General features: G+C 61.7%; 1 protein-coding gene across 1 annotated transcript in view; it reads right to left on the bottom strand.

Moving 5' to 3' along the window:
* The window catches only part of FLNA (filamin A), a 21,008-nt gene extending 814 nt beyond the window's left edge, over positions 1 to 20,194 (bottom strand). The window contains exons 1-36 of the mRNA XM_032474706.1: positions 20,043 to 20,194; positions 16,697 to 17,105; positions 13,376 to 13,624; positions 13,190 to 13,287; positions 12,921 to 13,068; positions 12,391 to 12,509; positions 12,221 to 12,298; positions 11,968 to 12,130; positions 11,678 to 11,878; positions 10,996 to 11,133; positions 10,788 to 10,911; positions 10,535 to 10,671; positions 10,240 to 10,433; positions 9,959 to 10,072; positions 9,727 to 9,870; positions 8,910 to 9,033; positions 8,666 to 8,826; positions 8,489 to 8,579; positions 8,239 to 8,408; positions 7,850 to 7,967; positions 7,488 to 7,750; positions 6,663 to 7,260; positions 6,405 to 6,578; positions 6,161 to 6,323; positions 5,923 to 6,083; positions 5,657 to 5,827; positions 5,125 to 5,248; positions 4,878 to 5,034; positions 4,007 to 4,196; positions 3,828 to 3,851; positions 1,255 to 1,502; positions 1,055 to 1,150; positions 773 to 875; positions 552 to 692; positions 316 to 444; positions 3 to 121 (exon numbers count right to left, since the gene is read on the bottom strand). Coding sequence (XP_032330597.1) covers positions 3 to 121; positions 316 to 444; positions 552 to 692; positions 773 to 875; positions 1,055 to 1,150; positions 1,255 to 1,502; positions 3,828 to 3,851; positions 4,007 to 4,196; positions 4,878 to 5,034; positions 5,125 to 5,248; positions 5,657 to 5,827; positions 5,923 to 6,083; positions 6,161 to 6,323; positions 6,405 to 6,578; positions 6,663 to 7,260; positions 7,488 to 7,750; positions 7,850 to 7,967; positions 8,239 to 8,408; positions 8,489 to 8,579; positions 8,666 to 8,826; positions 8,910 to 9,033; positions 9,727 to 9,870; positions 9,959 to 10,072; positions 10,240 to 10,433; positions 10,535 to 10,671; positions 10,788 to 10,911; positions 10,996 to 11,133; positions 11,678 to 11,878; positions 11,968 to 12,130; positions 12,221 to 12,298; positions 12,391 to 12,509; positions 12,921 to 13,068; positions 13,190 to 13,287; positions 13,376 to 13,624; positions 16,697 to 17,069 — 5,805 coding nt within the window. The 5' untranslated portion in view covers positions 17,070 to 17,105; positions 20,043 to 20,194. The remainder of the gene's footprint in view (positions 1 to 2; positions 122 to 315; positions 445 to 551; positions 693 to 772; positions 876 to 1,054; positions 1,151 to 1,254; positions 1,503 to 3,827; positions 3,852 to 4,006; positions 4,197 to 4,877; positions 5,035 to 5,124; positions 5,249 to 5,656; positions 5,828 to 5,922; positions 6,084 to 6,160; positions 6,324 to 6,404; positions 6,579 to 6,662; positions 7,261 to 7,487; positions 7,751 to 7,849; positions 7,968 to 8,238; positions 8,409 to 8,488; positions 8,580 to 8,665; positions 8,827 to 8,909; positions 9,034 to 9,726; positions 9,871 to 9,958; positions 10,073 to 10,239; positions 10,434 to 10,534; positions 10,672 to 10,787; positions 10,912 to 10,995; positions 11,134 to 11,677; positions 11,879 to 11,967; positions 12,131 to 12,220; positions 12,299 to 12,390; positions 12,510 to 12,920; positions 13,069 to 13,189; positions 13,288 to 13,375; positions 13,625 to 16,696; positions 17,106 to 20,042) is intronic.
* Positions 20,195 to 24,283: the final 4,089 nt, after the last annotated feature.

Here is a 24,283-nt window from a genome sequence, read left to right as displayed (position 1 = left end):
ACCAGGATGCTGTAGTCACCAGGCAGCACAGGCAGGTAGGAGACGCTGCACGTCCCGTCCTGGTTGTCAGTACAGCTGATTTCTGCTTTGGATGGGCCCTCAATGGCCAGGGACAAGCCCCCTGGAGAGAGTTGTGGGTGAGGGTGGGAACTGTGACCGGAGACACTGCACCAATGAGAAGCCCCAACAGGCAAGGAGAGGCCCAGGTGGCAGGGTGGGGAATGCCCTTTGGGGAGTGTCTCCAGCATACAGTTCTCTATCAGATGATGGCATCTCGCAACACACAGGCAGGTTAAAACTAGAGCCAACGCTCACCCTCTCCTGCATCCTTGGTGTTGACCGTGAAAACAGCAGGCTTGTTCACCACCCCATGGGTAAGGCCAGGCCCGTAGGCTGTGACGTGGCCGCAGTTGACATAATCCACGTAGAACTGTAGGGGGCTTCCTAAGGCAGGAAGGGGGCTATGTGGAATGGGGGCCTTGGGTTGTCCCCAAGTCCTTCCCCCAGCCCCAGGCCCCTGTGAGGTGGTGACGGCTGGCTGCGTGACGCACCTGGGATGTGCATGTTATCGTAGCGGATGTCCATCTCATGCAGGCCAGCCTCGCTGGGCGCGTAGCGCACAGTCACAGTGCCATCTTTGTTGTCGGTGATAGCCGGCTGCGCCACTTTGCCCGAGGGCATCCGTACCTCCCCTGCAGGGCAGTGGGGTTGGGGTCAGGGCAGCCCGTCGGCACACCCTGGCCTCCCTAGAGCTCCTTCCCGCCCTGCTCACCGGTGATCTCGCCCTTCTTGATGGTGAAGGGGATGACAAGGTCGAAGGGCCTCAGGCTGGTCACATCCAGCCCATTGACACCCACCAAGGGTCTTTCTGGAGCCTGCAGTGGACACAAAGGGCCTGGGTCGGGAGCTATTGAAGGGAGGGGAGTCCCAAGTGGGAGGATATGGGGTCCCTCCACAAAGGCAGCAGAAGAGGGCCACACGGGACACCCAGCTGGCCAGTCCCCAAGTGTCCCCTAGGGCTAGGTAAGCTAGGAAGAGGTGGGCCAGGCCATACCCAGGTCTGTTGGCCACCCTGGGCATAGGTGTATGGTGGGGCCAGCTGCTGAGGCCGCAGTGGGGTCTGTGCCATGGGCTGATCTCCGGCCAGAGCCTGCAGAGCAACGTACAAGAGCTAGAGACTCTGGTCAAGGTGAGCCCCAGGGCAGGGGGCAGGCCAGGCCCTGCCCAGACCCCTCACCCCTGGCCCCTCCTGACCGTCACTTGGAAGGGGCTGTTGGGCACGTGTTCGCCACCAAAGCGCACGCAGATGACATATTTGCCAGGCTGGGGAGCCGTATAGAAGATGTCGAAGGTGCCGTCCTCATTCTCTACCACATCCACGTCCACCTCAGAGCCGTCGGGTGTGCACACGGTGCAGGTCACCTTGCCTTTGCCCGCCGCCTTGGTGTCCACAGTGATCACTGTCTCCTCTCCAATCTGGATGGTGGGGCCGATGCCAGCACCTGGTGGGGCAGGGTGGGTCCCCAAAGTGGGGGCCGGTGCATGAGCTTGGTGCTCGGGCTGCTCCTGTCCACTTGCCACCCGCCCAGGCCTCTTACTGCCACCAAGCATAGCCAGGCCTCCTGCCCCCACCCCCTCCAAGCTGGGATGGTGAGTGATTTCTCAGAAGGCAGGAAAGGTTCCCCTGAGCCACCTCAAGCCAGGCAGTGCTATCTTGGGGAAATCCCCTACGTGGGGAAGGCCTGACGGGTGGCACTCAGGTGTCTTAAGAGGAAGGAAGGGCCTGGAGGGCCACATGCTGTCAGGGCACCAGCATTGGCCGCCACCTCCCCTGCCAACTTGGCCTCAGCTGGCGCCATGGACCACACTGACCAATGCCAGTGCTCCAGCTGGGTCCACAGCTGCCTTCGCCCCTGCGGCCTGGCCCCCAGTGCTGTGTGCAGACGCAGTGAGGCGGAGTCCTGCTGCAGCGTGGGAGAATGTGACACTCGCCTCCCGCCCCACCCCGGCCTGAAGGTGCAATTGGAGTTTCCTGACAACTGAGAACTCTCGCTTGGAGGCTTGCAGAAAGGGACGGCTGGGCATGGCCCGTTGCAGGCAGGAGCTGGGAGCAGGGAAGCAGGTAGGCAGCAGGGTTAGCACCCAGGCAGCACAGCGCAGCAGGCAGTGGCAGCGGCAGCACCCAGGGGGAAGGGGACAGGACGCCCAAGCCAGAGCCACGGCTGCTAGGTTGCAAGAGCGGAGCAGCTGAGCAGCCTCCAGGGCCCCAGAGTGCCCGAGGAAAGTGGGGGACAGTGACGTTATGATCTTGGCTCAGCCGTGGAGGCTTGGGGGGCTGTGGGCTGTGAGGCCTGGCAGCGAAAGTGCTTTCTGTAGCCCAGCCCCTGCTAGGGAAGCAGCAGGGAACACCGAAACCGACTCAGGGGCTAAGTTCAAGGACCCCCCAACCCCCAGCCAGCCTGCCGCTGAGCTCTTATCTCTGCCAAGGGCTCTCACTCTGCTGAGCTCCATGCTGGCCTTCCGCAGCTCTCCTGAGCTCTAGACCTGGCCCATTACTGCCCACCCTGCCCGGGGAGGCCTCACCTCACATGCAGCCACACATTTTCTCCCTGCTTGGAACCTGGACCCACGGTCTAGCTAGTGACTCGGGCTTCTGGCCTCACAGTTAGCCTGGACTCCCCACTTCCCCTGCCCAGTGCCCAGCCCATCAGCATGTCTCAGCTGCTCTATCCTCAAAGTACACCCCCCAATTTGGTTCCCCTCTCAAGTCCCCCACCACTGGCCTAGACCAAGCCACCCCTCCAACTGGTCCAAAAGTGACTTCAGCTCCCCAGCTGGGCTCTCTGCCTCCATTCTGGACACAGTGGCCAGGTAAACTGAGACCACTCTGTCAGCTAAGTCTTGACCCTGCCCATGGTCCCCAAGGCCCTGTCCCCCTGCCCTAGGCACACATGCCTGTCATCTCAAATCCAAGGCCTGCTCTACAGAGTCCCTCAACCCCTGCCACGAAACCCCAGCCACCCTCTAACTTTATCCCTGGCCGCCTCGCCCAAGCTCCAGGCCTGCAGCCTTCCGAGGCTCCCGTGTAGTTACTGCCTCTCATAGGTGCCCTTGGCCTGGGCTGGCTCTCCCTCCCATGCCTGAGCAGGAGGATCTCCATGCCTAGTTGGGGACCATCTGAATAACGTCACTGCTGAGGGAGTAGGGGGAGGGAAGGATGTGGGGAGGGTGGGTGGGCCACCGAGTGCACTTTGGGGCTCTGAGGCTGGGCCGGGCCCCGCCATGCTGGCCGCCCAAGCAGTCGACGCCGGTGCTGCCGCACTACTAGCCAGCCCCGCCCACTCATGCAGTCTGCGCCTCCCCCGGCCCGGGATGCAGAGGCCTCTGGGAGGTGGGGGTGGGGGTCTGTGGATCCGGCCAGGGCCGGGGACTCCCATGGCTTGAGGGAGACCCCATGTGAGAGCCCTTAACACAGAAGGAGGAAGTGAAAAGAAAGGGCTTGCTGCCTGCCCCTGGGACTTCCCGGGGGTGCCCAGATCCCCAGACCCCAGAGCCCCCAGTGGGGTGCCTCTCAGGATGCACCACACCCCAAAGCTCTCAGCTGCAACCCGACTTCTCAGATGGGGAAACGGAGGCCCAGAGAAGGGGAGGGCTGGAGTGCTCATGCTCAGCTCCGGAGGCCTCCCTGGGCCCTAACCCTCCAGTTCCCCCCTCTGTCCCTGCCAAGAGCTGCAGCTGGAACTGTCCTGGGAATCAGCATGGAAGAGGAAAGGAAGCTGCCCTCTGGGCAGGAGGGGCATTGGGAGTGGCCCCAGCAAGCAGCTTACCTAGCCCGTGACCTCCGATTGACACTGAGGTGAGAGGGCAGAGAGCAAGGAGAAAGGTCAGGTGAGTCACTCAAGGGGGCGGCCCCCACTCCCACACGCCGCCCCAAGCAGCGAGCCCTTGCACACAGGCACACCCAAGCCCCGTGCTGAGCGCCGTGGCCGCTGGCGGGCAGGCTCACCTGTGACGGTGCACTTGCTGGCATCCCCAGTGGGCACAGCCCGGACGCGGTATGGGGAGAAGGGGATCTCATCGCCACCATACTTGATGAGGATGGTGTAGCGGCCCGTCACGTCTGGCACGTAGGCCACCGTGTACGTGCCGTCATGGTTGTCTTGGATGTGCGTCTTCTTGGGCTTGCCCTCGGGGTCCTGTGTGGCAGAGCCCAGGGGAGGCAGTTGGCCCAAGCCCAGTCAGGCCTGGGATTACCTCAGGCCCTCTCAAAGCATCAAGGGTCAAGCACTGCTGCTGCAAGGACACCTGCGAGCCACTCAACCACCTTGGCCCAAAACGGCTGCCTGCATCCTACACTGTCCCTTACTCCCCCATGGGCAGGGCCCAGAAGAGAAGCCCTCAAATGCCCAGTGCTCCCCCATGTGACAACAGGCAAGGCCAGAAAACTTGGCACCCATTCTCCTTTATCCCCATGAGCACCTCTCAGCTCCCACCCTCCACCGCAGGGTCTGCCCAGCATTAGGAGGAACTCCCCCAGAAGATCTCACCAGCCTAGCCTCATACCTGGCCCGAGAGAATGTTCCAGGTGGGCAAGTTGAGGCACTATAAGGGCTTCAGTAACGTAACGAGCTCAGTTAGAAGTGAGCAAGTGCGTGTGTGGGGAAGCCCCTGTCTGTCATTACCATCCCAGAGGCAGGGGACCTGCCCCTGCACAAAGCTCCCAAGGCAGATCAGAGAGCCGGATTGGGCCATCTGCCCCAGGCTGCATGCCCCACACCACCCACCACTCCAGCCTGGGACCTTCCCCTTCCTCGCCTTCCATGTGGCCAGAGCTGCAAAACAGCAGGGCCAGGTGGCCACCCATGTGGTCAGCTCACCGTGATCTGGACAGCCAGCAGACCCTCCCCTGCATCCTTCGCATCAATGGTGAACTCCACAGGCAGGCTGGCAGGCACACCAGTGGTGTTGAGCCCAGGGCCGCTGGCCTTTACCTTGCTGGCATCATGCGTAGGCAGCACCTTGACCTTGAAGGGGCTATTGGGCCGGGATGTTAAAAGTGGTCAGAAGGGATTTTGGCACCCAGCCGGGGGCCCCTCCCCACAGGCAGTGGGCCCTGACTCTTACCTTCGGGGAACCTCTTCTTCCCCATACAGCACAGAGATGCTGTAGGGCCCCTCACGGCTGGGCACATAGTTGACGGTCTGGGTACCATCAGCATTGTCCACCACGTCCACTGGCTCCACCAGGCCTGGCCCCAGTCCCAGAGACAGAGCCTCAGCTAGTCCTGGGCCTCCAGGCCCACGACACTAGAAGCTGAGCCTTGGCTGTGTACCCAGCCTCCAACCCAGGTCTAGACCTCGGTTTCCCTCACTGGCCTGTCCCCAGGAATGGCCCTGAGCCCCTGAGTGCCACCTCAGACCCCTGCTCTCCCTCCCTCCTGCCACATCTGCTCAGTGGCCACGTCCAGTCTGTTCTACCTCCTTTCAGTCCCCTGACCCTGGGCACTGGCAGCAGTGTCCCCTGAGGCTTCTCCATCAACTGCCAGCACACTAGCCCCACCCTCTGTGTGCCGAGCCTCCGGTCTCCTTCCCTGGCCCCTCAAAGAAGACCATACCCTCCTGACCTGACTCCTGCTCCCAGGCATGTGAACACTCACCTTTAGGCCCCTGCACTTTGACCTGCAGCGGGGCCACGCCGGCCTTGCTCGTGTCCACCTGGAAGGACTGAGGGAGGTTGGCACGGACCATGCCTGGGCTCAGGCCAGGCCCAGAGCACTTGACCTTGGATGCATCTGTCACATCATGCACAGGGACCTTGAAAGGACTGCCTGGGTAGGGGGACGGGAAGGATGGCAGCCATATGAGACACAGTGGAGGGTGCGCAGGTGGTCCCAGCCCAGCCCCAGCTGACCCACCTCCTCACCTGGCACCTGGTGGCCACCATAGGTGACATTAAGGCTGTAGGTGCCTGCCTCGTAGGGGATGTACTCGACTGAGCAGCTGCCATCCTTATTGTCCATGCAGGACATCTTGGCCTCGGAGGGGCCCTCTACAGCCAGGCCCAGGCCCCCTGTGCCAGCTCCCCTAGGCCAAACAGACCGCTGTTACTCCCCGGGGTTCCAAGGCCCACGGCAGCCCCTGCCCCTTGGGCTCTCACTCACCTGGTCTCCACGGTGAACTTGTTGGGCTTGTTGGTGGTGCCACTCTGGATGCCTGGCCCATGGACACGCACTCGGGATGGGTCGCAGCCCTCAGTCACAGGCACCTGGAAGGGACTGCTGGGCACAGGGCTGCCGTCATAGGTCACGTCCACAGAGTGGAGTCCTGGAGGAGGGTGGGCTGGGTCAGGAGGAGCTTGGGCCGCCCTACCCCTGCCCCTCAGCCCTCAGGTGCCCCAGCACGCACCCTCCTCATAAGGCGTGTACTCCACTTTGTAGGTGCCATCACCACAGTCCTGCACATAGGTCTCGGTCAGGTGGCCTGAGGGGTTGGCCACACGAGCCTTAACGTGCGGCCCTCCGGTCTGCGTCAGAGCCCGGGCATCTACGCTGAACTCAGTGGTGGCTTCTCGGAAGACGCCTGCAGAGAGGCATGGAGAGGAAGTGCGGGGCTCCAGGGGCCCGGGCTCCCCTGGGCTCCCTGCCCCACGCCACGGCCCCTCACCTTGGCCCTCGATTCCAGGCCCGTAGCACTGGACACCCGAGGTGTCCACCGCAGGCTCCACCTGCAGCTTGCTGGGGAAGTTGGGTACGGGCTGGCCACCGTACTTGATGGTGACGGTGTAGGCCCCGGGGCAAAGGGGGATGTAGGTGATGGTGTGTGTGCCGTCGCCGTGGTCCTGGATGTGCACCTCAGCCGGCAGCCCGGCCTCAGAGCGGATCTCAATGGTCAGCTCTGCGCTGCCTGCACTTGAACAGTCCACGTGAAACTGGCCTGCCTCACCGGCGGTGGCCCGCTCCAGCCCAGGGCCCGAGCACTTGACCTTGGATGCGTCAAAGCAGGGAACCACATGGGCCTTGAACGGGGAGCCAGGGATGTGAGTGTCAGCGAAGAGGATGTTGATGTTGTAGTCCCCAGGCTCAGTAGGCACATAGGACACAGAGCACGTGCCATCCCCGTTGTCCAGGCACTCGAGCTGGGCCTCGCAGGGGCCCTCCACCGTCAGGCCCAGGCCGCCCATGCCGGCACCCTTGGTGTCGATGGTGAAGCGGGCAGGGGAGCCTGCACTGCCCCCCTGTAGCCCCGGCCCAAAGGCTTTCACCTGAGGGAGGAGGGGCAAGTCAGGAGAACCTCCCTGACCCTTGACCCTAAGACCCCCAGCCTGACCTTCCATCTACCTCCTCTTGTTCCAGCTTCCCTCCCCAACCAGGCAGGGGCACAGGCAGGGGCACAGGCAGGCCAGAGCAGGGCCATTGCTCAAAAGGACAAAAGCGAGAAAGGGTGAGGGCGAGTCTAGAGAAGATGGGGTGCCCCCCAAAACCCAATTACCTTGCTAGGTTTGGTGGGGGGCACAGCTTCCAGAGGAAAGGGGCTGCCAGGCACAGGGACACCATCGTAGGTCACCTCTACCTCATAGGGCCCCTCCTCACGGGGCACAAAACGCACCACACTGTTGTCAGCCCCCAGGCCTGGCTCCACCTTGCAGGGTACTGCTGCCCCAGAGGGGCCCACGATCTTGGAGGCCACTTTGCCTTGGCCACCAGCACCCTTCGACTTAACTGTGAACTCCTGGTCTTTGCCAACATCCACCTCTGTTGAGATGATGAAAAGAGGGAGAGAACCGTGCCGCCCTACCCAGGCAGCCCCAGGGCATGTTCTCAGTGACTGTGACCAGGAACACAACTACTTACTCTCTCCCAGGCCGGACACCTTGATCTTGCTCAGGTCCAGGCTTGGAGACACCGCCACTGAGAAGGGGCTCTTTGGGATAGGGTCCCCTCCATAAGTGAGATTGATGCCCACTGGGCCCTGGGAGGGGTACAGAAGGCAGAGTCATGGGTCATGATCTTGGTCTCCCTGGCCCATGGCTTCCCAAATTGGGCATGGGGAGGGGGCATCAGAGAAGCACTGGCTTTGCTCTCCCACTGCCCCCCAGACTCCCATGCCCACTCCCTACCAGGTAGGAAACAAGAGTGGGTGGGAAGGCCCCTAGAGCTGCCCACCAAGCCCACCAAGCGAGGAGGCCCAAAGGCTCAGCAGGTGTGGTGGAAGGTGCAGCGATGGGGGGCCGGGTGGCTACCTGCTGCACGGGAGTGTACTTGACAGTGTAGGTATTGTCATGATGGTCAATGATGTCCACATCACGCACCGCGTCCCCCTTGGCCAGCCCGGAGAACTGGACATCCAGCTTGCCTTTGCCAGCAGCTTTGGCATTGACCGTGAAGTGGGTAGGTTTGCCAAGCTCAACACCTGAGGAGACACAGTGAGAGACCCTGTAGGGGTACCTTGGGTCTTGCCCCGCGACCTCCCCACACGGTACTCGTCCTCACCAGTGCGACTGAGACCAGGGCCCTCGGCCTTCACCTTGCTGGCATCATGGGAGGGCTCCACCTTGACACGGATGGGGCTGGTGGGCGTGGCCTGCAGTGGGTGGGAGGGGAAAGACTGAGAGGGGAGCAGCACCCCAGCACCCAGCAGAGTGAGGGACCGGGAGCAGCAGCACCCACCTGGTCAGCAAAGAGGACCATGATGGTGTAGCTGCCAGCCCCACGGGGTGTATACTTGACTGTGAAGGTGTCATTGTCATTGCGGATGATGTCAAAGTCAATATCAGCCTCGGTGGGGCCCACTACGCCAGGGGCGCACTTGATGCCAATGCTGACGTCGCCTGTAGTGGGGGAGGGGGTGGAGGCTGGGACTCACAGAGATGCCTTGCCCACTCGCCTACCCACTCTTGAGTCGGGGCCTTACCCTGGCCGGCCTCCGTGCAGTCCACAGTGAAGTAGGTGGGCTCGTGAGCCTTGAGCCCCGTCTTGGCCACTCCTGGACCGTACACCTTGACCTTGTTTGGGTGGCTGCCTGCTCCCACGTTCACCTGCAAGGCATGGGGCAAGCGCAGGGGCATGACCAGCCTGCAGTAGCCACTGGGGCTTTTTCACCCACCATCAGCAGGCAAGCAAAATGGTGCAACCACCTCAGGAAGTCATCTGGTGGTTCCTCAATTACACATAAAGTGACTACGTACTGCTGCAATTCCACTCAGATGTGAAATCTGTCCACCCAGAAAAACAAGATCACTCATCCACACAAACACTTGTACTTGAACGTTCACAGCGGCACTGTTCACAACAGCCAAAAGGTGAGAAAATCCCAAATGTCCATCAACAAATGACCAGATAAGTAAAACGTGGTCTCTCTGTACAATGGAGTGCTGGTCAGCAATAAAAAGGCAGAAGCACAAAAGGGGATGCTGAGTGAAAGCAGCCAGGAACAGAAGGCCACCTCCTATAGGAAAGCAGATGAGGGGTTGCTGAGGGCTGGGCGGGGGTGGGGGGCGAGGCGCTAGCGGGTGGAGGAGTTTCTCTTAGGAATGGCGAAAACGTCCTCCTCTTTGATGTGGTGATGGCTGCATAACTCTGAACTTACTCAAAACTACCGAGGTGTATGTTCAAGAGGGGTCAGCTGTAGGCTATTCAAGTTTTATTGAACAGAGCTGGATGAGAACAAAGCAGGCACCCTAGGGAAGCAGGCTCCAGGCCAGTTCGAGGCCCACAGAGGGTAGGCTCACCCGGAAGGGGCTGTTGGGGATGCTGACGCCGCCCCAAGACACCATGGCCGTGTGCTTCACAGGCTTCCGGGGCACATAGGAGCAGCTGTAAGTGCCATTGCCGTGGTCCTTGACTGATGCCTCCACAGGGCAGCCCTCATTGTCCTGGAAGGCAGGCGGTAGTAGGCGGCCTCCTAGTCAGTATCCAGGCCTGGGCACCTGCCCACCCCACCCCCATGAGTGGGCACCTGACCTGGACTTGGACCCTGAGAGGAGCCTTCCCGCCGTGCTTGGCATCCACCGTGAACTCCGCCGGCTTGTTGACAGCCACACCTGTCTTCTCCAATCCGGGCCCACGTGCCTTCACCTAATGGGAGGCCACCCAGATCTCAGGAGACCAAGTGCAGGCCACCGTAGACAGAGTGGCAGGAGCACACCACCGGGGATACCAGCCCAGGCTTCCTGCCCCCAGCCCAGCCCCTAAGCGGAGGTAGAAGGAGGTCAGAGACCTGGCCAGTGGCACATGCCCTTTACCCTGTCTGGATGGAAATCCTGGGGGGCTTCGCGGATGTCCGCCATGAAGGGGCTCAGGCGGATATCTTCACTGTTGCACAGCACATGCACAGCATACTCGCCAGCCTCCTGGGGCCAGTAGCGCACGTCACAGGAGCCATCGCCCTTGTCATCACATTCGATCTTGGCCTGTGATGGGCCCTCCACCGAGAAGCCTGACAACAGCCGCCAGCTCCATCAGTGTCCCGGAGCCTGGGAAGGGTGGCCCTCGCCGCCCCCTGCCCCCCAGGCACCCACATTGCAGCCTCCAACTCACCCAGGGTGCCTACATCGTCCCCGATGGCTTCTACCACAAAGTCGGCTGACTTGCCAACGACGCCTCCCTCCAGCCCAGGGCCCCAGGCCCGCACCTTCTGATTGCCACACTCAGTGCCCACCTTCACCTCGAAGGGGCTGCGAGGAGAGAGCCACATCAGGGAGGGCTGAGGGGCCCCGTCTTGGACAGCAGCCTGCCCGAAACCCACAGGGGAGAAGAGCACCACCTCTGAGCGCTCTGCCCACAGCCTCACCTGCGCCCAATGTTCTGGCCTCCCCACGTGATGGTGACGATGTACGTGCCAGGGACCACAGGATAATACTCGAAGCCATAGACGCCGTCCCCCAGGTCCTTCTGTTTCACACGCTCCTCGCCCTCTGCCAGAGACGAGGAAGGGCCTCAGGCCTGGCCGGCAGTGGCCTGGGGCCAGCACTGCCCACCCCAGCTGCAGGTCAACTTACTGGGACCCTTCACAGTGACCTTCAGCTCCCCACTGCCCGCGCCCTTCGTGTAGACCTTGAAGTCAGCAGTCTCTTTCACCCGCACGCCCTTGGGTTGGAGGCCCCGGCCGACAGCACGGCAGGCACCTGGGTTACAAGCTGTGAGCAGAGAGCCAGCTGAGCTGCTAGGAGCTGGAGCTAGGCAACCCCTCCCTTGCCTCCCACGTGGCTGGACCATCAGGCCAGAGAGTGGGGAAGGATGCGCAAGAAAGAACCAGAACGGACTGTGACCCTAAAACCTGTGGCCGAGGCCAAGACATGGCAGGCCTCCTCCCACCTGCTCCATCTGCATCTGTCCCCCATCCCCAGCCCAGCCCTCCCCTCCCAGAGGAAGACAGATCCAAGTACCGTTGACCCTGTGGGCAGAGCAGAGAGCAGCAGGTTTCTAGACAGCTGGAGCGAGCTCTTCCGAAGATGAAAGCGTGGAGAGAGAGAGAGAGAGATGGAGAGGGGCAAGAGGTGGAAGAGGAGGAGGGGCCCCAGCAGGGGAAGAAAGAGAGTACATCGCCCAGACAGTGGAAGCACAGACAACCCAGGGAGATGGGGCAGGGGCTGGATGGAGAGGGACCTGCCCCGGCTGCCTCCCTCCTAAGGGAGGCCTGGGCTGCAATGACCCAGCATGTGACAGCCAGGACTGGCCTACCTTGGCCAACAGTGACAGTGTAGGGGCTGCGAGGGATGGGCACGCCAGCGAAGGTGACATGCACCGTGTGGACACCCTCCATGGTGGGCTGGTAACTGCAGCGATATGTGCTGTCGCCCCGGGCCTCCAGCTGAGGCACCACGGTACCCTTCTGTCCAGCCGGGTCCTGGATCACGACCTCCACCTCACCCGTGCCAGCGCCTACCGTAAGGTACCATCTCAGCTCCCAGAGCCTCCAGGCCCCAGCAGCCCCACCCCCAGACCTTGCAGCCTCAGTACCCTCCCGTCACCTGCCGTGAAGATCTCAAAGTAGGTGGTCTTGTTGGCGATGTTGCCGCTGGGCTCCAGGCCAGGGCCCTGGGCAGTCACTTTGCTGGCATCACCCTGGGACTTGTCCACGTACACCTCGAAGGGGCTCTTGGCAATGTGCTGGCCGGCAAAGAGCACAGTGACCTGTTCGCAGGAGGGGCAGGACGTGAGGGCGGGGTGGGGCCCTACAGCCGCTGCCCTCGCCACCAGCTTCCCCTTGGCCTGAGGGCTCACCTTGTGAGTCCCCGTCACCTCGGGGACATACCAGACAGAGAAGGTACGGTTCTTGTCATTATTGGCGGTCACCTTGGCCTAGGGTGGGAAGGAGCCCGTGAGCTCTGGCTGAGAGTGGCCCCTGCCAGCGAAGGCACAGTGGCGCCTGCCCCACATGCCGCCGGCCCTACCTCCTCCTGGTGTCCAGCCGGGTCCTCCACGTACACCAGCACCTCTCCCTGGCCGGCGCTTCTAGTCTCCACAGTGAACTCTGCCCGCTTCTTCACCATGTTGCCTGTGGGCTCGATGCCTGCCGGGGGAGGGCGCGAAAGGCCCACGCAGGCTGTGAGCGCCGCCCCCTCCCCAGCGCAGCCCTAGCAGGCACGCTTTGCGCGCGCGAGTCAGTTCGGCTTAAACCCCAGCGCACAGAGCCTTCGGTCCCAGCTGCGTTCCTGCTGTGGGACAGGCCTGGGCCCGTTTTCTGGAACGTGCCCCGTGTTTGCCTGGGCCCTCACTCCTGTATGACGCCCTGGGCTGGGTTTCATCTCCACCGCAGTAAGGCGGATGGGTCCTTCCTCCCTCAACCCACTCCTGCCTGACTCTTGGGGGGCATTTAATAACCTTGCTGCCACGTGACTCAAGACTCAACTTTAGAGAGGACACTGACCCGCGGGGAGGAGGGCATCGCCCAGGAGCACCCACTGCTGCCTGGCTCCCTCACCTGGCCCGTAGGCTCGGGCTTTCTTCGGGTTCAGTTTGGGCCGCAGGGGAGCCCCTGGCTTCAGCTTGGCCTTGGGGAACTGGGATAGGTAGGTCATGACGGAGTGCTCATCCACATTGGGGTCCACGATCTCCTCAGGAGTGATCACCTGCCATGGGCAGAAGACAGGGGCCATTTAGCCTCTAAGCCTCAGGTTCCTGGGGCGTGCCACCGCCCCCCACCGGGATCTCGGCCCCTGGTTGGCCCCGAGTGGTCAAGTAGGGGTGTACCTGAGGGATGCCCAGCCAGTCATCAGCCTGCTGCATGGCTTCCCGTGCATTGTTCACAGGCTTGCTGGCGTCCCAGGAGTCCCAGTCAGGACACAGGCCTGAGGCACGAGGAAGGTGGTGAGTCGGGGGCCCACAGAACTTCCTGGTGGGCCATCCGGTCTGCCCCAGCACGCCCACGCCCCTCACCTGGGGCACAGCTGTCCACCAGGGCACCCAGGGCCCTGCCGCTCTGCCAGTCCCGGCTGAAGTTTGTGATGGGCAGCTGTGGAAGCTTGTTCTGGATCCATCCCAGAAGCCTCTGCTTGGGTGTCTGTTTCTTGGCCTCCTCATCCTCCTCTTCATCCCACATGGGCATGGAGATGGAGTAGTGCAGGATCAGGGTCCAGATGAGGCCCAAGATCAGCTTCAGGTTCCCGTCCACGATGGCCTTGCTGTCTGTGACGGAAAGGAGTGGCAGTGCTAGGCAGGCAGGGGCCTCCGTGTGCGTCCCTGTGCACATGTGTACATGCACACACAGGGTGGCAGGCCACTCCCAGGCACTGCTGTGTGGAGCACAGCAGGCCCCAGGGAGGAGAGAGAGGCCTTCGCAGGGTGGGGTGGGGCCCTCTCTGCCCAGGGCCCCTGCAAAGGCGTGAAGCAGGTTCGAAGGGAAAACACCCATGGGCACATGGTGATGATACAGCACAGTGAGGGGGTGTTGCCGGAAGCCGAGGCTGTGGGGCCCTAGAGGAAGGACAAGCGACAGAGCTTGGCTGCAGACAGGGCCAGGGGAGGTCTCTGGAGGAGTCCCCTTCGCCAAAGATGGTGGCTCTGGAGAGTGAGTCCGATGAGCACGCCACAGCTGCCCACACATGAGCCCACCACCCATCTCCAGGGGTCTCCAGAGAATGGGCAGGAGGAGCAGCCAGGCCCCAGCAGGCCTCGATGCCAGAGCCCCTGACCTGGCGCTGAGGAAGGGGAAGGCAGGCGGGTGGGGCGGTTGGGAAATACAACTGCTGCCCCAGGGCGAGTGGGTGGACGGCAGGGAAAGCAGAGGTGTTGAGCAAGGACCCTTTGGGTGGAGGGTGCGAGCCCCACCCCCCACCACTTCCTCAGTGCTCCCCCTCCCCCCAGAGCCCAGCTGGGAGTTGGGCAGCAGGCCTTGGTGCAAGGGAGGGGCTGGGAGCCCCAAGGAACCAGTGGTTGGGCTGCAGGGCCCTGACTCACTGGGGCCCAGCAGGGATAGCCTGCCAGCCAGGATGATGGGCAGGACACATTCCAGGGGCCCCTCACCCAGCCCAAGGAGGAGGAGGAGGAGGAGCAAAGCCAGTGAGCCTGGGTTGGGCGCCCAGGGCTCAGCTCGGGAGTTTGGGTGGCAGAAGTCATGGGTGGGGTCCCCAAGTCCCGCTGCCTCAGCAGAGTGTGCTCGGCTGCTGCCTGTTCTCGCCACCTAACGGGCCACTGGGCTGAGAGCTGGTGGCCACCAAGCTCACCACAGGGGAAGTGGTTAGGGCGGGCACCCTGCACCCCATCACTATAGCAACCTCTCTGTGCTCTAAGCCCCACCCAAGGCCCTTCTGGGTCTCAGCCTCCTCCTGAGATTGGGGGCTGGGGGTGGTGCTCCAAGAATGGGAGAGGGCAACTCATCTTTGGAATTCCTGCCAGCATGCTCCACCCTCTACCCCCAATAATCAGGAGAAAATACTTGTTGAGTGGGTCAACTTGGGAATGGGAAGAAGGGGATGAGTGCCTCGGAAAGGTCCATCAATGTGGCAGCCTCTGAATCCAGCAGGCAGCAGTTTGAGGACCAGCGCCATGCTACTCAAAGCATGTTCCTGGACTGGGGTTGCTCCTGGTCGCACACCACTACCTAACACTGTCCCCCGATGGCAAGCAAGGGAGGGTGGAGAGGGGACTTCAGGCTAGGGGTGACTGGAAGGTTCAGAGAAGACCAAGAGCACAGGACCCGCTGGGGCCTCCCACCAGGCTCTCACCCCCAGGATCCTGAGTCTTGTACAGGAGACCTCAGGAGGCCTGAGGCCCACTGTGACCCATGAGAGGACACACAAGGCCAAGCTCATCAGCCCTGGTAGGTTGGGCTGGGCCCTCCCCCTGTTCCAAAGGAGACTGGCCGAGGCCCTCCCTGTCCACCTCACAAAAGAGAGAGGGAAGGACGGGGCCCCGGGTTGAGAGAATGACGGGCTGGATGGCCCCGCCCCATCCCACCTCCTTTCCCCAGCCCCCGGGGCAGCCTGACCCCTCCCTCCCCTAATCACTGCCGCTTTCCAACATTTTTTTGCCTTATATGGCAAAGCTCTGGGAACTAGGCCTGCTCCAGCCAGCTCACAAGAGGAGAAGGGAGGGGGGAGGACGAGACCCCCCCCCAGACAACTGGGGTGTGGCCCGCCTCCCCACATCCGGTTGCCCCCCCCCAAGGCTCAGAGATGACTCAGCTTGGCTAGACTGAGGCTGGGACTGAGGGGTGGGCCTCCTCGGCCTCAACGATGTGCATTCCAAAGAAAGTGGTGGGGCCCTTGAGACCTGCCCTGAGTGGTTGGGGGAACCTGAGTCTCGGTCCCTCACCTTCCCAGGCTCAGCATGGACCATGCCAGGGCCAAAGGGACATCTGAAAGGCCTCTGAAAACAAACAGCTCTTGCCCCTTCCCTCCCTGTTGCATAGCCCCCTCCCCAAGTCACCAGTTCTGGTGTTGGTCCCTGAGCGGCTCCCATCTTAAGAAGTGCCCGGGATGCAGTAGGTCTGGTCAATTCCAGCCTCACTAGCCCGGTGACACGGACATTGGGCCGGCAGTGAGCCCAGCACATGCTGGAGTACCTCCCAACCAACTCCTGCATTCTAGATGCAGGAAGGCAAGTCCTACATGGAAGAGTTTGGCCAGAAATCAACAGTAACTTGGTGTCTAAGTAGGCTACAAGCCAGCTCCCTTCACTAGCCAGCGCACAGACCCATCTTGTCTTTCAATAGCTATGGTCCTCTCTGGCCCCCTAGTTCTGAGGGGGAGATCTAAATTAAGGCCCCCCATCTTTAGCGGGGGTGGGGGGCCTAGATAATGGAACCCACAAGCTCCATCCCCTGTTTAGGAACCACAGGGGTGCCTGAAGGCCAGACTGCCCTCTCCAAACTGCTTTAGGGGGTGCAGAGCCCTGGCCTCCGCCTCGTTAGAGATGGGGCATTGGGCGCAGGGCCAGAGCTTGGCCAGTGCCCGCCCCCCTAGGCCCTCTCCCACCGCGGCCGCAGCGGCGGGGGCGCGGCCTGCGGAGGATGTGAGCTCAGCCTGGGCGTGGGCCAGCCGGGACAGGCGGGCGGGGCGCCTAGCGGTCCGCACGCACCGCTGGCCAGCGAGCCTTTGTTCTCCAGGCCCACATGCATCTGGGCGGCCCCTGGAGCCTCCGGGTCAGCGCCGCAGCTTAAGAGGGTGTCTGCCAGGGGTCAGCCCCCGGGAGATGGGAAGACGCACGGAGTCCCCCTCCCTCACCCTCCCCGCGCCACGGGGAGGCCCGCGCCCTCACCGATTGACACGAGCTTGATGCTCTCGCGGTCTAGGAACTCGAGCGCCACCGACACGTTCTCGAGCTGCATCTGGCGGAAGGTGGGCCTCTGGTTGTGCTTGCGGTGCATCTTCTTCTGGCTGAGCACCTCGAGCAGCGCGATGAGCCGCAGCCCGTCGCTCAGATCGGTCTGCAGGTTGGCGATGCGCTTGCTCACGCACTTCAGGTGCTCGTTGCACCAACGCGTGAATGTGTTCTGCTGGATCTTCTTCCACGGCGCATCCTCCGCCAGGTCCTTCTCGGTGGCCGGCATCTCAGCGTCTCGCGTGTCGGTACCGCTGCCCGGAGCCGCGCCCGCAGCGCTCTGGCCCGCCCGGGAGTGGGAGCTACTCATTTTGAGGCGCGAGGAGCCGAGGGGCGGTGCTGCAGCCTAGGCGAGGGGACGGCCCTTTAATTAAAGTCGCAGGCACCTCAGCGAGCCCAGGACGATGCAGACAGCAGAGGTTGCGCTACGGAAAGAGCGAGCCCTTTAAATGCGGGCAGGGGGCGGGACTAGGAGGCGGAACTGCCGTGAGGCGGGGCTGCGGGTGGGGCTTCGGGGCCGCACCCGCCCCGCCCCACCCCGCCCGTTGGAATGCCCCCCTGAGTCCCTCCGCCCGGATGGTTTTGACCCGACCCCCAGGCTCCAGGAAGGGTCGCTGGGCCCCAAGCAAGCAAGATTGCGCCCAAGCCCTGCGGTCTCGCGCCTGCGCTGCAGGAAACGCTGCAGCGAGGAAAGGCTGAGCTGTGTCTGGCACTGGACCACTTGGCCTCCAGCGGGCACACCTTACAAGGGACTTTCCTTCCCCACGGCTCCTGCGGGGGATGGGGTGGCTCGCCCTCTGTGAGTGACGTAGGCTCCGCTCAGATCCCCCGCAGCCCTCGCGGTCCCCCTTCCTCCGAGATCCAGCGCTTGGGGGTCCCTGGCCGCGCCCAAGCCGGTCGCTCGGCAGCAGCATGAAGGGGCCCGATCTTAAGGGCAAGCCCTTGGAGAGCGCGGGTCCGGGCGAGGCGCTGCTGCCAGCGCTGTGCGCGCGTGCGCCACGCCAGCGGAGCCCGTGGCGCCCGGACCCCAGGCCGCCCCCCAGACTCCTTGCCCCAGCCGGCCTGCCCGCTCTGCACCGCCCTGGGCTGCGCACCTGCGCCCGCCGGTCCCCACCGCCTGCCTCCCTCCCAACCCGCTCCACCCAGGAGGAAATGGGGCACTGGGCCAGGAGGCCACAGGCGATCCAGGAGCAAGCAGCCCTGAAAGGGGCAGGGCGTGCCAATGGGCACTGGCAGAGGCCGCAGGGTGACGCATGCAGAGACAGCGAGTGTCCGTCTGACCCACCAGCAGTCCACCTGGGGCAGTAGGGGTTTCCTCTCCTGTCTGAATGGGCCCTGAGCCAGTGTGACCCAGGAGGCGGCCGGGCAGGGGTGGGGGGGGGTGTCTTCCAGACCCAGAGGGACCTGCGCAGTGGTTCCCTGAGGAACTGCTTGATGGGCTCTGTGCACCTGGGTCTGGGTGGGCTTCACTGTCACGTGGTGCAGAGGGGGCCCCCGGGACACAGGGGCTAGGGGACTGAAGGGGGCAAACCACCATGACGGCTGCCAAGGCCTGCTGAGGAGTGTGGCCTGTGTCTGAGGAGCATGTCTCTGCCCCTCCTGCTTGATTCTTAGATTGAGCTGCAGACTAGTACTAACTAAATTATCTGCTAAAGAGCAGTGGGAGAGGAGGCCCTGGGTCAGCTGGCATGTCATGCCCAAATATGGTTGACGCCGCACAACCTGCGGTGTCTACATCACCCACAGTGGGGCTGTAGTCCCAGCCAGCGTCTCCCCTGCCCTCCTGCATGCTCACTTAGGGGCTGCCTGTCACCCCACTGGTTTTTCCTCACCAATGGTGGTGGTAGGGGTTCCAAATGACATTTTTCAGTCTGAGGCTCACCTGTACACTCTCCTCTCCTGACCTGCACACCTGCACAAAATTCCACACCACAGTGTCTGGGATCTGGAGTGTAGGTGGGAGGGAAACCTTTAGAGGGGGGACTGCTCCCTACCAGGCCCCATTCGAGAGGAGATGAGACTTGTCCTGCTTCCTCTGTCCCACTGGAAAGCAAGTTCCCAAGGAGAGAGTTCCATTGAGAACTGATTTTCACTTTTATAAGTGCCATCCAATTGGGTCATCTGTGTTCACTCCTTAATCTTCAGAGAGCAGGGACACTGAGTCAGAGTAAGTGACCAGTAGCCAACTCCAGCAGAAAAGGGGACCGAATCTGGGCATCCTGGCTTCCAGCCCTAGGTTTTCCCTATTTGGGGGTGATAAAGGATGGGGATGTAGAAGGTTCTTGTCCCTAGGGGACGTCATATCACCACCAGATGGCGCCCCATCCCAAAGCCCCCAGATCCAGCAGTCCCTGGAAGCCAAAATCCAGCTCTTTCATATTTTCCCTTATTTGGAGTAGATTCTTGGATGTTAGATACACTCCGCCTCCCACCCCACCCCCAGTCCTCAGACCCCAGGCCAGGCCCTCCCACAGGGGCGATTCAGCTGGTGAAGAAAGTCGAAGAATGGCAGGATGGGCCACTAAGGCAAGTCCAGGTGGCAGGTGAGGGCACTTAAGTCCTGAGTTCCCATCTTGACCTGCACCCTGGAGCACATACTGGTGGCTCTCCCATCGGATTTCACCTACTTCTCCTGGACCCAGGTGGCATGGGAATCTGGGGATGTTGCTGCTTGCATCCTGGCTGGCAGTGAACATCCAGCTCTGAGCCAACCTGGGACAGGACCCAGCCTGGGAATCTGGCCTCTTGGAGGAGCCCCTGCTTCCTGTGCGGGCCACACCCCTGCCTGACCTCCCACAGAGCACAGCAGCCCGGCAGCCAACTCCCTGTGCCCAAAGCAGTTGGTACCCAGAGGACTGGTGCCAGCGAGGAACCCACTGTCGCCCTCCCAGGAAGCATACTGGCTGTGAATTGTCCTTCCACGTGGCCACTCGCCCTCAGCCCACACAATGTCCTGCTCTCTGGGCCCCTCCTTCCCAGATAGCCATGCAGCGGCCAGCTCACCGGCGTGCAGGAGAGCCTGTGTCCTGCCAAACGCTCAGACTCCCTCTCTCTCAGGGACCCCCGTGACTTTGGGCTCCCACACTCCCAGGCACACACAGATTTTCAGGTAAACCAGGTAAGTCGGCCCCAAGGGAAGGCACCCCAGCTGCACCTGGCCCCGGCCTGGGTGCGCGCCCGCGCCTGAGTTCTCAGGATTCGCCTCCGGACTTCGCCACCCCCGCCCTCGGTATGCGAGCAGCTCCGTGACCATCCCGCTCGGAGCCGGCCGCGGAGGCCTCACCTGCTGTCCTGCGGACGACTGGCGACCGCGGGGTGGCGCCTGGCTTGCCTGTGAGCCCGCACCGGGCGCCTCGGGGCTCCACTGGCGTCCACTGCGCGCCGCGCGCCTCCACGCGAATGGGCCGCCGCCGCCCGCCTTCTTGTTGGCCGCACCCCCGCCCCGCGCCCGGCCCGGCCCGGCCCGGCCCGGCGAGAAAGCCTTAATTGGTAAAATCGCCCAGGAGCCGGGGGCGGGGGCGGGGGGGGCGGGGGCGCGCCGCGAGCTCCAGCGCCCCGGCCGCCTGGCGACGCCCCCCGCCCTATGAGCTCACCGACCGGCGAGGGGGGTGCTCTCCTCAAGAGCCCTAAGGGTCTGCAGGGCCCCTGTTGCAGGAAAGGCCACCTCCTCCAGGTGGCCCATAGTCATGACTCCCTTCCTTTGCCTCAAGCCTGGGCTGGCCAGGCAAGTCGGAGTCTGCCGTCTGGAGTGCAGGTGGGCAACGGGCCGTTGCAGGTGTTCACTGAGCGCCTACGGCCAAAAATCTACCATGGACCAGGGACCTGAAACCCGGGATGAGCTAGCATCCTGACTGCCACTGATTTGGCCCCCGCTGGGTGCCAAGCCTGGGCGGGGGCAACAGAGACGGACTGAATTCTCAGGAGCACGGTTAGGTGCAGTCCTTAAGTCCGGGAGTGGGCAGTGGTAGTGGGGCAGCCACAGAGCCAAGGGTCTGTGAACTGGGTGAGCACAGCCACACCCTGGCACTGCCAGGCTCCCTCTTCCTCTTCTATGTGCCTATTTCCTGGTAGCTTCGTATTCAATGCAAGTATCACTTTCTTGGGGAAGGCCACATAAAGCAGTGTCTTAAACCTTTTGCCCGCAAACCCCAATAAGAACTACACTGTACATCCTGAGCCAGTACTTGTGTGCACACACACAGGGTGACACAAGTAACTGAAACAGGTGGTTCACAAAATGAGCCTTTCCCTTGCTACCTGAAAAGGACTCTGACATTTCCTATTCTATTCCACTGCATTAAAGGAGAGAAAGAAAAAGGGTGGAGGGAGAAAGCTCCTGGCCAAGGCTCCCCACATGCATCTCTGGGTCTCTACTTCTTCCAGGTCTAGGGAATGCAGGTTTGTAAGCACCAGCTGTTCTCTAGTAAAGATCGTAATAAATTAAAGACCTTTCCTCCTTGTGTTGAAAGTTCCTGAAAACCACTAGAATCAAGGCAAGCTGAATCTCCAACTAGCCATGCCAATAGTCCCAAGGTAAACTGGTGTGTTCTAGGCTTGGAACACAAGGCATTCTTTGAGAGGCTTTTGGTCAGCTAATCACTCACTGGTACATATTAATTGTGACCACCTCCTACACATTAATTTTCACAATATTCACCATCTTATGACTTTTGTTACTATCTGAGCAACGTTTTACAGCATTCTGTTGGCAGGCAAAACCTATAAGATTTTTAACATCCTTGAAGAGAAAACTTAAGTTTTGTATTGAACCAAAGGATTAAGATTCTGATCTTTAAGAAAACATTAACAGCTTGAGAGGGGAGGGTATAGCTTGGTGGTAGAGTGCATGCCTAGCATGCACAAGGTCCTGGGTTCAATCCCCAGTACCTGTATTAGAATAGATAAATAAACCTAATTACCCCCCCCAAAAAAAAAGGAAGAAAGAAAAAGAAAACATTAACAGCTCAATGAACAATTGTCTCCTTGGACCTGAATGTTGAGGAATGTATTCTTGTTGATATTATTTTTCCCTATAATTTTCGATAGTGCTAGAATTACAAGTTATATAATATCCTGCTCAGAACCCATTCCTCATCCTTAAAGGAGAAACTGTCTTCTTATTCTTGACTAGGAATCAGTGGCTTCCTATCCCTTTCCACCCTCGCTGCAGTTCCAGAGAAATGCCTCCTCTTCTTTAATTCTGCCCACCTGTTCCCAGGAAGACTCCACTTGAGGCCCTAGATTTCCCCCAATAGCCCATTTGCTGACACAGAACCCCCTCTGGGCCACACTGTCCAGATCATCACCCCAGGACTAGGTACCAACTGGGAGAACAATCCATGAATGAATCGCTGCACTCGGGGCCCTTGCACAAGTCTCCTCCCTCTCTGGGCCCCTAATTCCTCGACTATGTGATCGTGGTAAGGGTGGTGCCAAGGGCCTCTGGGCTCTGACAGTCAAGGGCTCTCCTGCTTTCTGGTGGTCTGGGATGGGTCTGCCTGCAGTGCACCTGGACTTGGTCTCCAGGTGGGCTTGGGCACAGGGGACCATCACAAGTCAGGCTCCTGGTGCCACTGGTGGTGGGACCTCATACTGGGGTGACTGGAGGAGGAGGGGATAAAAGGCAGAGTGGCAAGGCAGGTGCCGGGGGACAGGGTGTTCCTAGGGGAGAAGGCAAACTTAGAATTCTTTGACCTCATAAGGAAACAGCTTGGATCTGTATGGGGAGGGGTGGCATGGGGGAGGACAGCCTCCGGGACAGGGGCCAGCATTGCAGAAGAAGGCTTGGAGAGGTGCTGGGGAATTGGATCTTGCCAAAACTTAAAATTCCATGAGGCAGACTCTGAGCAGCCCAGAGCCCTGACACCATCTCCCTTCCTGCTCTGAAAGATAAGCAGCAAGACCCTGCCTGCCTAGGGCTCTCCCTACTTTCGTACTGCCTTGCATGTCTTGGGGCCCACACGCCTCGTCCTCTTCCAGAGATATGGTAGGCCTCACCTTTACTCGAAAACCCTGCAACTTTTGGGCAAATTTTCTGAGGCTCTGTGTAGTCAAATCAGGGCCCTATCTTCTCACCACTAACTGTATGGTTACATCTTCTTCACCCCATGAACAAACCTCCACAGTGACCCTCACCAGCTGGGCCAACCTGCCTGGATCTGACCAGAGCCCTCCTCACTTCTGTTACCAGCTGTCATCTACGAGGAAAGGACGGGGCCTCCCCTCCCCAGGCTCCCAGGTCTGGGAGGCGCACTTCAGTTGGCCCCACACTCCATCATCTAGCTTTGTTTAGAATGTGATTGTCACCTCCTTCGCAGTTTCATGGGGCAGCTCTTCACTGCTCAAGGTCCTCACCAACTCCTAGTGACTGTCCAGACTCCTCAGCAGGCCTTGGTGGTCTGCCCCCTTCAGTCCCCTGGCCCCTGTGTCCCGGGGGCCCCCTCTGCACCACGTGACAGTGAAGCCCACCCAGACCCAGGTGCACAGAGCCCATCAAGCAGTTCCTCAGGGAACCACTGCGCAGGTCCCTCTGGGTCTGGAAGACACCCCCCCCCACCCCTGCCCGGCCGCCTCCTGGGTCACACTGGCTCAGGGCCCATTCAGACAGGAGAGGAAACCCCTACTGCCCCAGGTGGACTGCTGGTGGGTCAGACGGACACTCGCTGTCTCTGCATGCGTCACCCTGCGGCCTCTGCCAGTGCCCATTGGCACGCCCTGCCCCTTTCAGGGCTGCTTGCTCCTGGATCGCCTGTGGCCTCCTGGCCCAGTGCCCCATTTCCTCCTGGGTGGAGCGGGTTGGGAGGGAGGCAGGCGGTGGGGACCGGCGGGCGCAGGTGCGCAGCCCAGGGCGGTGCAGAGCGGGCAGGCCGGCTGGGGCAAGGAGTCTGGGGGGCGGCCTGGGGTCCGGGCGCCACGGGCTCCGCTGGCGTGGCGCACGCGCGCACAGCGCTGGCAGCAGCGCCTCGCCCGGACCCGCGCTCTCCAAGGGCTTGCCCTTAAGATCGGGCCCCTTCATGCTGCTGCCGAGCGACCGGCTTGGGCGCGGCCAGGGACCCCCAAGCGCTGGATCTCGGAGGAAGGGGGACCGCGAGGGCTGCGGGGGGACTGAGCGGAGCCTACGTCACTCACAGAGGGCGAGCACGACCAGTGCTCCCACGTCCTAGCCAGTTAATGCCGGTTTCACTGCTACGGGCCCCGCCCCTCCTCACTTCCTCACTTCTCACCCGAATGTCCCAGCGGGTGACGCCTCGGCTCGCCGGCCCCGCCCCTCTCCCACGTCCCCACGGGTCTACGCTCCTCCCCCTTGAGCGCAGGCCCCGCCCTTCCTCGTGTCTAGCCCGAACGCGCTAGCGTGTGACGACGCTTGGCCCGCCGACACCGCCCCTTCTCCCAGGCGCGCAGCCCCGCCCGCTCCCACGGCCGGACTGGTCTGCGCAGCTTTGCCGCTGACGCACTCTACGCCCGTCTTTCGCCTCCAGCCAATCCCGTTCGTCCGTGACGTCTGGGCTGGCCAGCCCCGCCCGG

This window comes from Camelus ferus, chromosome X (genome assembly GCF_009834535.1).
Source record: "Camelus ferus isolate YT-003-E chromosome X, BCGSAC_Cfer_1.0, whole genome shotgun sequence".
Lineage (NCBI taxonomy): Eukaryota > Metazoa > Chordata > Mammalia > Artiodactyla > Camelidae > Camelus > Camelus ferus.
The sequence above is the reverse complement of the archived record's forward strand: the minus strand, read 5'-3'. Positions and strand labels throughout refer to the sequence as shown.